Source organism: Anoplolepis gracilipes, unplaced genomic scaffold, assembly GCF_047496725.1.
Source record: "Anoplolepis gracilipes unplaced genomic scaffold, ASM4749672v1 Contig20, whole genome shotgun sequence".
Lineage (NCBI taxonomy): Eukaryota > Metazoa > Arthropoda > Insecta > Hymenoptera > Formicidae > Anoplolepis > Anoplolepis gracilipes.
The window spans coordinates 943,013-956,407 of NW_027328668.1; the positions used below are offsets into that span (position 1 = coordinate 943,013).

Sequence of the window (13,395 nt, forward strand, 5' to 3'; positions counted from 1 at the left end):
GATAATTTATTATTTGAAATTACTGTTATAAATTGATATTTATTTTATACTCAAATAATAAATATTGGTGTTTTAATTATTGTTAATATTATATAACAATATACATATAATATTATATAGTCGTATTATATATATATATAAATTTGCTAATATATTTTATAGAATACACATAGTGTCTGAAAATTACATCCGAAATATAATTTGTAAAAATTATTTTGTTTATAACTTTTTAATAAACGACCGATGGCTACAATCTTTTGAACGTTACTCAGGGAACATTACTCATGACTTTGATAACATCAAGATCAAGGAAGTTGGTTTCTTTTTCTTAAGGTTTACAAAAATCCAAATTATTAATTAAGCTCATTAGAAATTTGATCGATTTTAAGCGTGAGTTATAAGTGTCGCCAGTGCCGTGTTATTCACTTGCGCAAAGTAAAAGTAATTAAAAGAACTTCTTGTTTGCATATTTTTAATACTAAACTAATCTGTAGATAATGTACTATCGAAAGATATAAGAGATTAAATTTGTTGCTTGATTTAAAATGTTGTGAATCGACAATACTTTGTTGCCGCGATTCTATATGATGCGCATTATTATTAAGTAAAAACTTTATCACTAGCATGACAGACAGTTTAATTTGCATATGTTTTATCACGAAATAATGAAAAAAATATTATTTAATATAACAGGAAACTGTTGGGAATGTTAATAATATTAATATTATATTCAAGTGCAAAGTACTCAATTCATTAATATTAATAGCCACTAATATTAATATTCAAGTGCAAAGTACAAAATGTAGCAATCATTTTATCAATAAAATGATTATAAAAACGATATAATCAATTTAGTGTTTATAAGAAATAGAAGTAATTGTAAAAACCTTTGACGTTTATAGCTAAATAAGCACATCCTGCATACTACATACTTTTTTTTATTATGAAAGAAATTTATAATTTTTTATTTATAAAACTCTTTAGTATGTAATTTTATTTTTATAATCAGATTAAAACCGTTCTTTATAATGCTGGAAAAGGATGATGAGTATTTTTTATAAATAAATGATTTCTATGAATATTAATAAAAGTTTGTATTGCTTTATACAATTTCCAAGTAAAAGTTAAATTGATATTATATTTTTAGTATTTAATAAAAAATTTATCAATATATATTATAATACTTATTAATATATTTTATTCATATATTTTATCAATATATTTATTAGTATAATTTATCGATATATTTTATAATATCAATATATGTATTACACGACACATGCAAAATCTTAATGATACACTTACATTTAAACAACAATGATTCAAAAATCAAAAAAAAACGTGACATGAAAAATATGATAGAAAATTTGAATTGTTACGCTGCATTTTTACATGAAAATATTAAAAAAACAGATTGTTTTTTTTAAAAATATCAGGTTTCCAATTTGTACGTGAACCATCATGTATATATTTTTCAGGCTTTTTTAAAAATATTTTTTTACTAAGATCGTGTCATTTAATTCCTTGCTTCATTGTGCCGTGCACGTAATCATGTATGTGCTTTATTATTTTATCTCCGCATATAGTCCGATATATCAACAACTATCTCTTTTTAAACATTTTTTAACTGGAATACAAATGATAAGTTAGCATTATAATATTTTATAATAAAACGTTGCGCACACGTGCGTTCGCATGCATGCACTCACGCACAGATATATACAGGGTGTCCTATTTCAATCAATTCACTGAAATATTTCAAAATCCGTAAGTTTAAATAAAAAATTTTTTGAATAAAAATTATATGGTTTCGAGGGGGCCATAAGATGATATCATTTGTTTGATCTTGGAAAGTTATTTGAAGGCCACGTGAAGGTCACCTGTAATAAAATGTAGTGAGTTCCATTAAAAAATTGAAGGTGATCTTCACGTGACCTCCAACTAACTCTTTAAGGCCAAACAAATGGTACCATCTTATGGCCCCTTCAAAACCATATAATTTTAATTTAAAAAAATTTTTTATTTAAACTTACGAATTTTGAGATATTTCAGTGGATTGATTGAAATGGGACACCCTATATATAATGTGCGTGCACACGTGCTTAACGTTTTATTATAAAATATTATATATACATATACATATATACAGAGTATTTCAAAAATTTTGAAACAGTCGAATATTTAAACAATGGATTTTAGAAATAAAATATTTCATATAAAATTTAAAAAAATGCATTTAATGATGACATGAGTTTTACCGTAGATGACGTTGCCAAGTTCAAGTAAAGGTCAACTTTATTTTTTTAAATAGAAACTTCTATTTTTTTTATCATACAGTTTTGTAGCTAACACTAAGATGTTTACAAAATAGTACAATATAGCTCAAACCTATTATTCTTTGAGTTATCAATTGACAAATTCCAAGTATCGCCAGCATTAACGTTATTCGTTAGCAAGATGTATTACGTGGAGGTTACACGGTCAAATTTACATTTTTGTTCTGTTTGCGTGTCTGTGTATGTTTGCAACTAATAGAAAAAAGAAAAAAATACATATGTAGGTGCAAAATCAATTATTGGACTTACCTAATGTACGATCGAAGTTTGAGATGTTGATACACGAAACTGCCTCAGTTGTATTCTAATTGAAAGAAAGTACCAAAAAAAATGTCTTTTAAATCTTATCGAAAAAAGAATGCATATTGATAAACATGTTATAAGTCAATTATATAGGATCTTTATTATCCATGGCTAAATTTTATCATATGTTTTTAATAATAGACGCATTTTCAAAGTTTGTTTAGTTGTGTGCCACGAAATTAACGCATACGATCGAAATTTTGACGTATAGAATACCTGTAGAAGCAAGCAATGATATTTTGTAATGCAAGATGGATCATTTGATTTAAGGGATTTCACCTAAAAAAATTTTAAGAAATATTGCAAAGAGGAAATTATAGAAAATTTATTAATTACAAGTCATGCGTGAGTCATATGTTTATTCCTTTACTGACAAAGTTGGTCTTTCCAAAACCTAATGATATAAATATCAGCAAAAGCTTGATGGCTCAGTAAATTTTAAGAAACTTTAAGATAACCCATCGAAATAATAGCACATTACTGTATTTTATTTATGTTTATAACATTTAGAAACATCCTGACATTACGGAAATGCTGAAAAAAATAGCTCTCATCAAGTTTCTCGTGACGAATTGACAGTTCAAGAAAACATTGTAAAAATATTAGGTTGATGTAAAAATAATTGCGGTATTTGTTATTTTAAACTTTGATGATTCTTTTGGAATATATTTTCATTTAACTATGTTCATGTAATATACCACTTAAAAACACGAAATTCATTCCATTGATTTATGTTGGTGAAGAAAACTCTTCTGTTTATTCTTGTTTATTTTAAATTGTCAAATTAAAAATGTAAAAAATACATTCAAACGATTTTATTGTATGAGTTCAAAATAACATAAAGCAAACGTATCTTTTTTCGCGTTGTATTAGGTGCAAAAATAATTTTGGTTTTTGATTTTCTAATTTAATGCAAATGTCAAACAAACGTTGAATGATCAACGTTTAGGCATTTTGCAATCTCTTAAGTTGTTTTGCATAGTTTTGGAATAGCATTAATAATAGCGATCAATTGGTTGCACATGAGTTTTCAAGATACATAATATGAAAAAAATCACGTATAATAAATAAAACTTTTTCTGTTTATAACTTTTTAACAAAGAACGAGCGACGCTTAAAATTCTTTGAAGAATACTTGGGACAGTTATATTACTTTTTACCTAATAATATGTATTATAATTATTTTGATATCTTGCTGATATAATGAACACTTGTATTGCACATTTTTTGTTTATCTGTCTGCAAAATTAGGTATAGTTTCTTATGATAATAATATTCTTGCTGCAGATTTGAAATCCAGATTGTTTAATGCGATTTCATTTCGTTACTCCGCTATTTCTTGCCTTCATTGAAAGTTTACTAATATTTCTTTATTTATTTTATGATTTCTATAAGAAAAGTTGATAAAAATTCAGAATAACAGAACTAGCTGCAATCATGTTGACTTTGACATATGTTATCAAAATCACTGTCCTAAGTATCCTCCAAAAAGTTTTAAGCTTGTTCTTTGTTATAAAGTTATAAACAAAAAAAAGTTTCATTTATTATACGCGATTTTCTCACATCATATACATATATTGAAAACTCATGTGCAACTTTATAACGATTTGAGAGAATACGAATAGGGAAGCAGCTTCGCCGGTGCATTTAAAAAACTAATTTAAATGAATTTTAATACTTAATATATCATAAATCTAACAAGTTTAAGCCATAAGTAACTCTTTATTCGATTTAGTACAATACATGTACACGGTGGTACTTATGTACGTCATTTCTTCCACTATGTTTGCGTGCTGTTTACCTTTTCATCCTTCTATCTCTGATCCTAACCTGAATAATTATCTTTGTCACTTTAAATACATGTTGGTACTTATCAATTTAATATAAAATAGGATCTATAGTGGAATAAATCAACCGAGTAATATGTAAATCAACTTTGGCTTGTAGTGGAGAATGTAATCGGTAATGCTAATCTACAGCCTAAGTTTATTAGAAAAATGTTTTAGGATCAAAATTTGAATAACCGCAATCACATGATTTTAGTTCATTTTGCTTATAACTCATGCCGAGATATCTGACATTCTTCTCCTACGAAGTCCCACCTATTCATTATATTAAATTAGTTCTAAATTATTATATTATATTATATTAGAATGTTTATGTTACCGCTATAAAATAAAAAAGAAAAATAATAATAAAAGAAAAATAAAAACAGAAAAAATAACAGCAGATTTATTTTACTGTAAGATAATAAGAATTTTTTTATAGAAATTTACTATAAAGCAAAATATTAATTAAATATGTTTGCAATAGAGAACATAGCTTAACGGTAGAAAATGAATATAAATATTAACAAGAGAAAAACTACGTGACGAGTGTGCGCGCCTAGTTCACAGACATCATTATATCTCGTTATTTTCTAATAAATTTGAAAAAAATTTTTCATTTTCATAGAATATTCATGACATAAAAAATTTATGCTAAACAAAAATTAAAAGCTAATTTTATGAATACTTTTAAATATAACTTTTTTTTTTAAATATGTATTTCATGCCAGGGGCATGTGTAACAAAAGGCAAGCAATTTCATTAAAATTCGTAACTGGAAGGATTCCTCACAAGTATTATCTGAGAGACTCGAGAAAAGTTCTCCTATTGTGCAAATAATCACGTTGCAATTGTATAGTGGGAGAACTTTTAGGTTTACAGAAAATTCCAGAATAAGAATGGGCAGAGAGTGTAGAAAACTGTAGTGTATATGACACGTGCTCCTGGTAATTGGAAAATACATAAGAATATAAGAGTCGCAGTAGATTTCGTCCGACTACAAACAGGGAATTAGTGCGACGCGAATAGCTTGATCTCATCTTCTTAAATTAAATTACTTTTTGTATTACTAAATTTTTAACTAATTTTTTTTAATAATGTGCTTACCTGAAGAAGTGATAGATATTATACTTGGCTACAATGATATCACCATTGAGGATATCATTAATTTCAGATGTGTGTGCAAGAAATTTCGACACGTAGCCAAATACAACAAGTTTATGGGAAAAAAGTTTCTTCAGAGGTAATTACTTGTTAATTAGTTAATTTTTGCAATTTGATTTTACTAATATATTAATTATACAATTAACTCTGCAAAATATATAATTTATGAAAATGAAATATATGAAAAGTGTAAAAACAAAACAAACAATATAAAAACATTAAGAAATGGATCAATAACAGTTAAATCACATAACGAGCGTGAGCAATTATTTTAAATAATTTTTTTATCAATTAATTTTAGTCTTCAAATAATTAAAAGAATAGTTAAAATTTGTATTTCCTGTGTAACAAGCAAAAAATTTTTAGAGATAACTCATAATCACTTTTCTGTTTCTTGACTTTTATTAGCCAGATTTAATAATAAAATTATTTAAATTTATTTATTATGTTGTAAAATAATTCAATAAATTAATGTTTTAGTAATACATAGAATAAAAAAGTTAATTTGTTATGTTTATAAAATACGGCTATATTGCTGTCTATTGTTTATAATTATATATTGTTATTGTGTAAATTTTAATTACAATTTAAATTGAACATTATATACCGCACATCTTATTTTGTATTAAAATAAAACAAGAAAGTCTATATTCTGATTAATTTTTTTCTGATTAATTTTATAACACAATTTGAACAATATAATTTTTTGAAAACTTACTACTAATACAATAGTTCAGTGTTTTTCTAAAACATACGATAATATTATTTATATCAATTTTAGACGGCCGACAGCGAGAAAATACTATAACAAGAAGCTTAAGGAAAATGAACAGACTTTCTGTTCTGACACTTTGTCTGAAGAAAATAAATGGAAAAACAAAAAAAGCTTAAACTTTATAGAAATAGGCATTAATTGTACGTTACGTCTCAGGACTAAAAAAATTAAAGGATATTATCCTAATGATATATCAAACGATTATACAACATATTGCGGTATATTTTATGAGTTAGATAACGATATAGTGTCAAAAGTTTCGATATTGAAAGATAATATAGAACTTTCTTTCTATATAGATGAGATTAAAAATTTACTCAATCAATTTTCACGGTAGGATTATAAAAAATAAAATACTATTAACTTTATTGGACTAACGTACATATTGCATAGTTAATATGTAAATTTTTCAGAAAACCTGTTTGCAAACAGCTAACAGAAAGATATATCAATATGCAATTCTTTGACCGTCTGAGGCAATATAAGCTGATGAAAAAAAGGATAAAATTAGAAATGCAACCTCTCAAAGTGCAACTTTTAGAACGAATTGCTACTATTATGGCGCAAAATTTCCAGCCTGAAAAGGATGTATTTTATTCGACCGTAACATCGTCCCTAGATAGTATAACGTTAGAGGTACTGAAAAGTCTCAGACAGAAACATCCTGACCATTTGATATTCTCGACGTCTACAGAAAAGTTTTCCTATTGGGAAAACAACAATATTGACGATAATCATTGGAATGAAGCGGAAGGAACACAGATTATGGATACACTCGAGGAATGTATATTTGGCAAATTAAACTTTCGTCTAAACAAATCGGAAAACACAGAGTGGAACACACAATTAAAGTACAAATGCATTGATAATGTAAGTAATATTGATTAGGATGTATCATATAAAAATATTTCAAATTATCCTGTAAACATGTCCGTTGTAATCTTAAAAATACTTTTCCTTTAATTAATTTTTCACATTAGGTCTTAGAACATAAATATGGTCAAGAAATAATAATATATACAATATATCATAGCGTTGCCAGAAGACTTGGTCTACGTTGCGATATAATAATCGGATATCCCGATGAACGTATCTGTCTACTTTGGAAACCAAGATAGTAAGTATAATATTAAATATAAAATTTTTCGAATCTTTGTACATTTTTATTCTTATCATATACACACACGCACACATATATTATTTTTTATTGTTTGCAGTTTCACGAATAGTTCAGAAAATGTAAGATGTTTTAAAATAAATTCTAACAAATTTCCAGATTGTTTTATCAAGCAGCAACAATTTGTAGAATTTAATGTAATAACAGTTACGAAGGTTGGCAATTACTCATGTATAATTTTTCATATTAATAATCATATTTTTTTCATATTAACTTTAATATTAATTAATAAATTGTAATATTTAGCAGAAAGACGCCCAGGTAGCACAGGTTCGTTTTATAAACGTTTTCTAAACGTATCCAATATTTTTTAACCGTCAAACACCAATAAGAAACGTTTCAACAGAAACATTTTTAAAACCATAGTTTAAGAAACGTATTTTTTACGTTTCTATAAGGCCTGATTGCATCAACATTATTTTGGCTTTAAACGAGACTTAAATATATATATATATATATATCTGTTTTTATTAATTTAGAAAGAAAAATAAAGATAGATACATGTTTAAGTCGCACTTAAATCCAAAATAATGTTGGTACAATATCGGGCCTAAATAGAATAAAAATTAATGTTTTAATTCAAAATTATATATATATATATATATATATATATATATATATGTGTGTGTGTATATATATACATATAATTTTGAATTAAAAAAATTAATGTATTTTTAATTTTAGATATTCATATTCATAGTCCGATTTTATATTGAAGACCGTCTTAATAATAATGTGTTGTAATTCAATCACAGAATCGTAATAACATATCTTAAGATATTATACTTAAAACGATCTTGAAATAAAAATAATGGACTATGAATATCGGAATGAATAGCGGGGTGATTCTCTCTCTCTCTTTCTCTCTCTCTCTTTCTCTCTTTCTCTTCCTCTTTCCATTGTCTTACTAACAAAAAGTATTAAGGTTATATTCCATTTATTTGGAATGATCGCAGAGTTATTGCATATATTTGCTGTTCAAACAAGAAAACTTTTATTGTGAATATTATACAAACGACTTGTGAATATTGCAAAAGTGAAACTAGTAGTGAAAGGATAGAAAAATACTAGTAATGTGTACTATAAAGTTAATCAATTCTCGTGCATAGATCATAACAAAGGTTAGGTTGATCAAAACGCCGGTCCGGCGAAAATATTGATATAAAGAATATCTCTTTTTTACGACGAATAAGGTAAGTTGTATATTGGTTTAATAATTTTATAGTTTACTGTTCTGTATATATGTATATATATGTATATTTATAACACAATATTAATACTAAAAAAAGATATGAGATTAGACGTCAAATATCACATCTACAAATAATATTTTACAATTAATAAGAAGATATCAATTTGTGTGAAATCATAATCTGATTAATCTAACATTTTTTATTGTATCAGTATATATTAAGAATCAAATTATATTGTGTTTTTCATTTCTTAATTAAATAGTTGTCATTTTTTCAGGAAAATATATATGTAAATATATCTTTGTCGCACATATAATACTTACATAAAATACTTGTTAAAAAACAAAAGAACAGAAAAAATATTCTTGTTTAAATATGGATAAAGAAAAAGAAGTTAAATTTCTTGGCAAAAAACAAACTAAAAGGAATATACAAAAACAAGTACATGAGTTATTAAATGAACTCAATTGGAATGAAACAAAATCGACAACACATTCAGTCATTGACTCACACTTAGAACTAAACTTAAATATAGATGAAGATTTAGGTTTTAGTTTAAATTTTAGAAATAATGAGACAAAATCATCAATGTCACATTCAATCATTGATTCGCATTTAGAACTAGGTTCAGATCAAGATTTAGATTTTGAAATATTTCCAGAATTATATATCACTGAAAAACATGATTTTTCAGAAAACGAAACATTATCTGATGATTTTCTGAATAAATTGAGAAACTGGGCCCTAACACATAATATTACATTATCAGCATTAGATGAATTATTGTCATTACTAAGACAATTTCATTATGATATATCTGTACCATTATCTGGAAGGTCTTTGTTATACACTCCAAAAACTACAAATTCAATTGATTTGCAAAGTGGAAAATTTACTTATTTTGGTATGCGTAAGCAGTTATATCTCCTATTAAAGGAAGAATCATGCTCAAAAATTATTGATTTAGATTTTAATATTGATGGGTTACCCTTGTTTAAAAGTAACAACATAGTTGTCTGGCCAATTCTTTGTAGATCATTAAGTTTAACTTCATTAAATAAACCATTTATTGTAGGTTTATTTACTGGCAAAGGAAAGCCAGAACCTCTTGATTGTTATTTACAAGATCTAATACACGAGCTTAATGATGATATATTAAAGAATAGTATTGAAATAGATCATAAATTATTTCAAATTAGAATCAGGTCTCTGATATGTGATGCTCCTGCACGAGCTTTTCTAAAATGTTGTGTAGGTCATAATTCTAGGCATGGGTGTGAAAAATGCGATATTGAAGGGAAATACATTAATAAAATGATTTTTCCATGTAAAAGTGGACAACTTAGAACAAAAGAAACTTTTACTAAACAAGTACAAGAGGAACATCATAAAGGAAGGTCTCCATTATTGAATTTAAACTTAGATTTAGTGAATCAATTTCCATTAGATCCCATGCATTTGGTATATTTAGGTATAATGAAAAAGTTGTTAATATTATGGGTATCAAAGGGAAAACCTTCATTTAAATTATCTGGAAAAGCTATTAATAATTTATCAGATAGATTAATTTTGTTGTCTTCTTATATAGTACATGAATTTCCTAGAAAATGTAGAGCTATATCGGACTTAAATCGTTGGAAAGCAAATGAGTTTAGATTATTCTTGTTATACGTGGGTCCAGTTTCTTTAATAAATATTTTGCCTAAACAACTTTACAATCATTTTTTAATGTTTCATGTTGGTATTACAATTCTGTGTAACGATAATCATATTTTTGAACATATTGACTTTGCAAAAGAAGTTTTGTATAATTTTGTAAAGTATTTTGAAAAATCCTATGGGAAAGAAGAAGTGACATATAATCTTCACAGTTTAATTCATTTAGTAACAGATGTAAGGAATCTTGGTAATTTAAACACAATTAATTGTTTTCCCTTTGAAAATTATTTGGGAAAATTAAAAAAACTTGTAAGATCATCTGCAAATCCTCATGCACAACTTTGTAGACGTATATCTGAATTATTTAATTATTCAAAGACTGAATTACCAATAACTAAATTAGAACCTAAGCAAAAACATTTTGAAGGACCTACACTTAGAGATAAAACTGACTTGATTTTACAATACAAGAAATTGAAAACACCGACATGCGTTTTGACGATTTTTTCACCTGACAATTGTGTTTCAATACAAGGAGATATTATTGTTCAGATTGTAAATATTCTGTGTTTGAAAGATTAATTTTATTCTATAATTTGTCGTCGATTCTTGAAAGTTTCTGAATTTTATGATTATCCATGTTCGTCCAAATTATTGAATATTTTTAAGGTGTCTCACATATCACCTGATATAGAAGAATTCCCTTTTATATCAGTAAAATATAAAAACATATTATTACCCGCATATGAAAAAGGAACTTACATTGTGTTTCCTCTTCTTCATGAATTGTAGTTAATGTATTCCTTTTATTTTATTGTATATAATTTTATATACGTATATTATTTATAGGTTTATGTGAGTATATATTATTTTATTTTGTAAAATTTAAAGTTAATTTTAAATGTCTGCAATATTAATTTTATATTGAAGAAAAAATTGTTGATGAAATGCAATAAGCACTTTCTGCTTATTCTGTTTAATGTTTTGTTTATTTCAGATTATAAAATGTATTCATTAATAGAATTTGCGATGAATTATGGACAAAAACCTGAAGTTGAAGTAGTCCCTAATATTTGGTTAGAAAAAGAGGAAGAAATATGGTATTGTTTGTAGCCTCAAAAAATTTCCACAAAACAAATCCGTAAGGCTATCGAAAAATGCTCTTTACCGGAAAAAAACTGGAAAAAATATAAATGTAGAATCTTGCATACATATGGTAAATTTTTGGTTTATGTTTTATAAAAGTTGTTTTGTTTTATAAAAAAGTAAAAATATTTATACACTTGCTTTATTTACAGTTATTTCCAAGATTTAACATATATTAGAAACTTAATTTATTATTTATTAGAGTATTTCTTATCTTTATAGTTTTCTTTTTTCACAATATATACCACATATCATTTTATTTATGTTTATAGTATAATTTTGTTATATACTGTCAGAGATTATTATATATTTAGCAATTACATATATATATATATATTGTTGCATCCGCGGAACGATTTTGAACGTTCCGTTCGTGCGCGACAACCGTTCCTCGTTCACATATCGTCAATCAATATATTTCTTCAAAAACGGATGTCACAACAATATACATATATTTATCTCAAATCTTTCTTAAAATATTTATAAATATAATTTTTATTTCAAATTAAGATAAATAATTTTTATTTGTTTTGTATTATAAACGCTTTCAATTTTTGAATTAATAATATTTAATTTTAAACTTTTTTAAAAATCTATAGTTGATTTTATTATTAGTTTCTTAATTTATTTTATTATTATTTTATAGTTTATTTTACTATTATTTTAGCTTCTTACAATGATGCGAGGAAAAGATTAATAGATGCTGAATTCACGTCTACTCTAGAAACTGATGTAGAATTGCATGAAGACCAACGGCCAAAAAGAAGATTAAAAAGACCTCGAATTTATTCAGATTCTTCAGAATCTGATAACAATGAAGAGGTATTATGCAATAAAATCCCATCTCTTCCTGCATTAAAAATAACATCAAAAAATAGTAATTTATCAAGATCTATGATCACTTCCTGCCAACCATCAACATCAACAGCTGACAGTTTTTCAAAACGTATATCTAATGGAATTAGTTTTTCAACGTCTTCAGTAAGAGCAATTAGTCCTCCGCAGAAAACATTGAGAACTACATTGACCAGTTCAGATGAAAGAGCAATTAGTCCGCAAAATACATTCAGAACTACATTGACCAGTTCAGAATTTCACAAATCAGGTAAAATGTTAATAAACTTTTCTGTGTACAAGACTATTACTCTAACATATTAATAATTTTTATAAGAAACGTATAACTTAATAATAATTTTGCTTTTGAAATATACTGCACAGAATATTCTGAATAATCTGCACTATCTATATAAAAATTACTTTTTAGAATAATTGTGCTTTAATTAATTATTATTTTGAACATTTGACTTATTATTTATTATGTTGCTTTCTATATATTGTTTAGTTCAGCATTTACTATTTACTATTTAACTTTTCTATATTCTATTACTTTTGTGTTTAAATCTTATATAGTTAAGAGTTACTCTTGTGGAATAAAAAACTAATTCAAGATTACACTTTTTCGTAATTATTTTGATGATGATGTACATCAACATCAATATAATTAGATATATATATATATATTTTTTAAAAGAAAAAATTTCTCTAACATAGCATGTTATTTTTAGATTTTTCTTACGTTGTTCTAACAAAATTAGTGAACTTAGAAACTTCTATGAACTTGCTTCTTCCAATGGTCAAACAACTTACAGCACATTTTCGACCATCGAGAATACCCCATGTGGAGGATGTTCCTGAAATACCAGTTGACACTGATGAAAGTTTGGAAAATATTGAAAGATTTTTAAAAACAAAACAAAATTTTGAATATTTACATGGTAAATATAACTCATTAAATCTCTTTTTATATTTTTGCATT

General features: G+C 25.8%; 2 protein-coding genes across 5 annotated transcripts; both read left to right on the forward strand.

Moving 5' to 3' along the window:
* The first annotated feature begins 5,562 nt into the window (after window positions 1–5,562).
* LOC140675686 (uncharacterized) lies at window positions 5,563–7,875 on the forward strand. Its single transcript, XM_072910299.1, has 5 exons — window positions 5,563–5,708; window positions 6,818–7,274; window positions 7,385–7,521; window positions 7,622–7,736; window positions 7,828–7,875. The coding sequence occupies exons 1-5, from the start codon at window positions 5,563–5,565 to the stop codon at window positions 7,873–7,875; spliced, it is 903 nt and encodes a 300-aa protein (XP_072766400.1).
* Window positions 7,876–8,220: 345 nt separating this feature from the next.
* On the forward strand, window positions 8,221–13,358 carry LOC140675647 (uncharacterized). Of its 4 annotated transcripts, none has more exons than XM_072910247.1 (5): window positions 8,221–8,774; window positions 9,052–11,288; window positions 11,431–11,649; window positions 12,247–12,684; window positions 13,229–13,358. In XM_072910247.1, the coding sequence occupies exon 2, from the start codon at window positions 9,150–9,152 to the stop codon at window positions 11,013–11,015; it is 1,866 nt and encodes a 621-aa protein (XP_072766348.1). In that variant the 5' UTR covers window positions 8,221–8,774; window positions 9,052–9,149; the 3' UTR covers window positions 11,016–11,288; window positions 11,431–11,649; window positions 12,247–12,684; window positions 13,229–13,358. The 4 variants fall into 4 exon arrangements, 3 of the variants coding, with proteins under 3 accessions (XP_072766348.1, XP_072766346.1, XP_072766349.1); XM_072910245.1 differs by having other exon boundaries at window positions 13,145–13,342; XM_072910248.1 differs by having other exon boundaries at window positions 12,304–12,684; window positions 13,145–13,342.
* The last annotated feature ends 37 nt before the right edge of the window (window positions 13,359–13,395 follow it).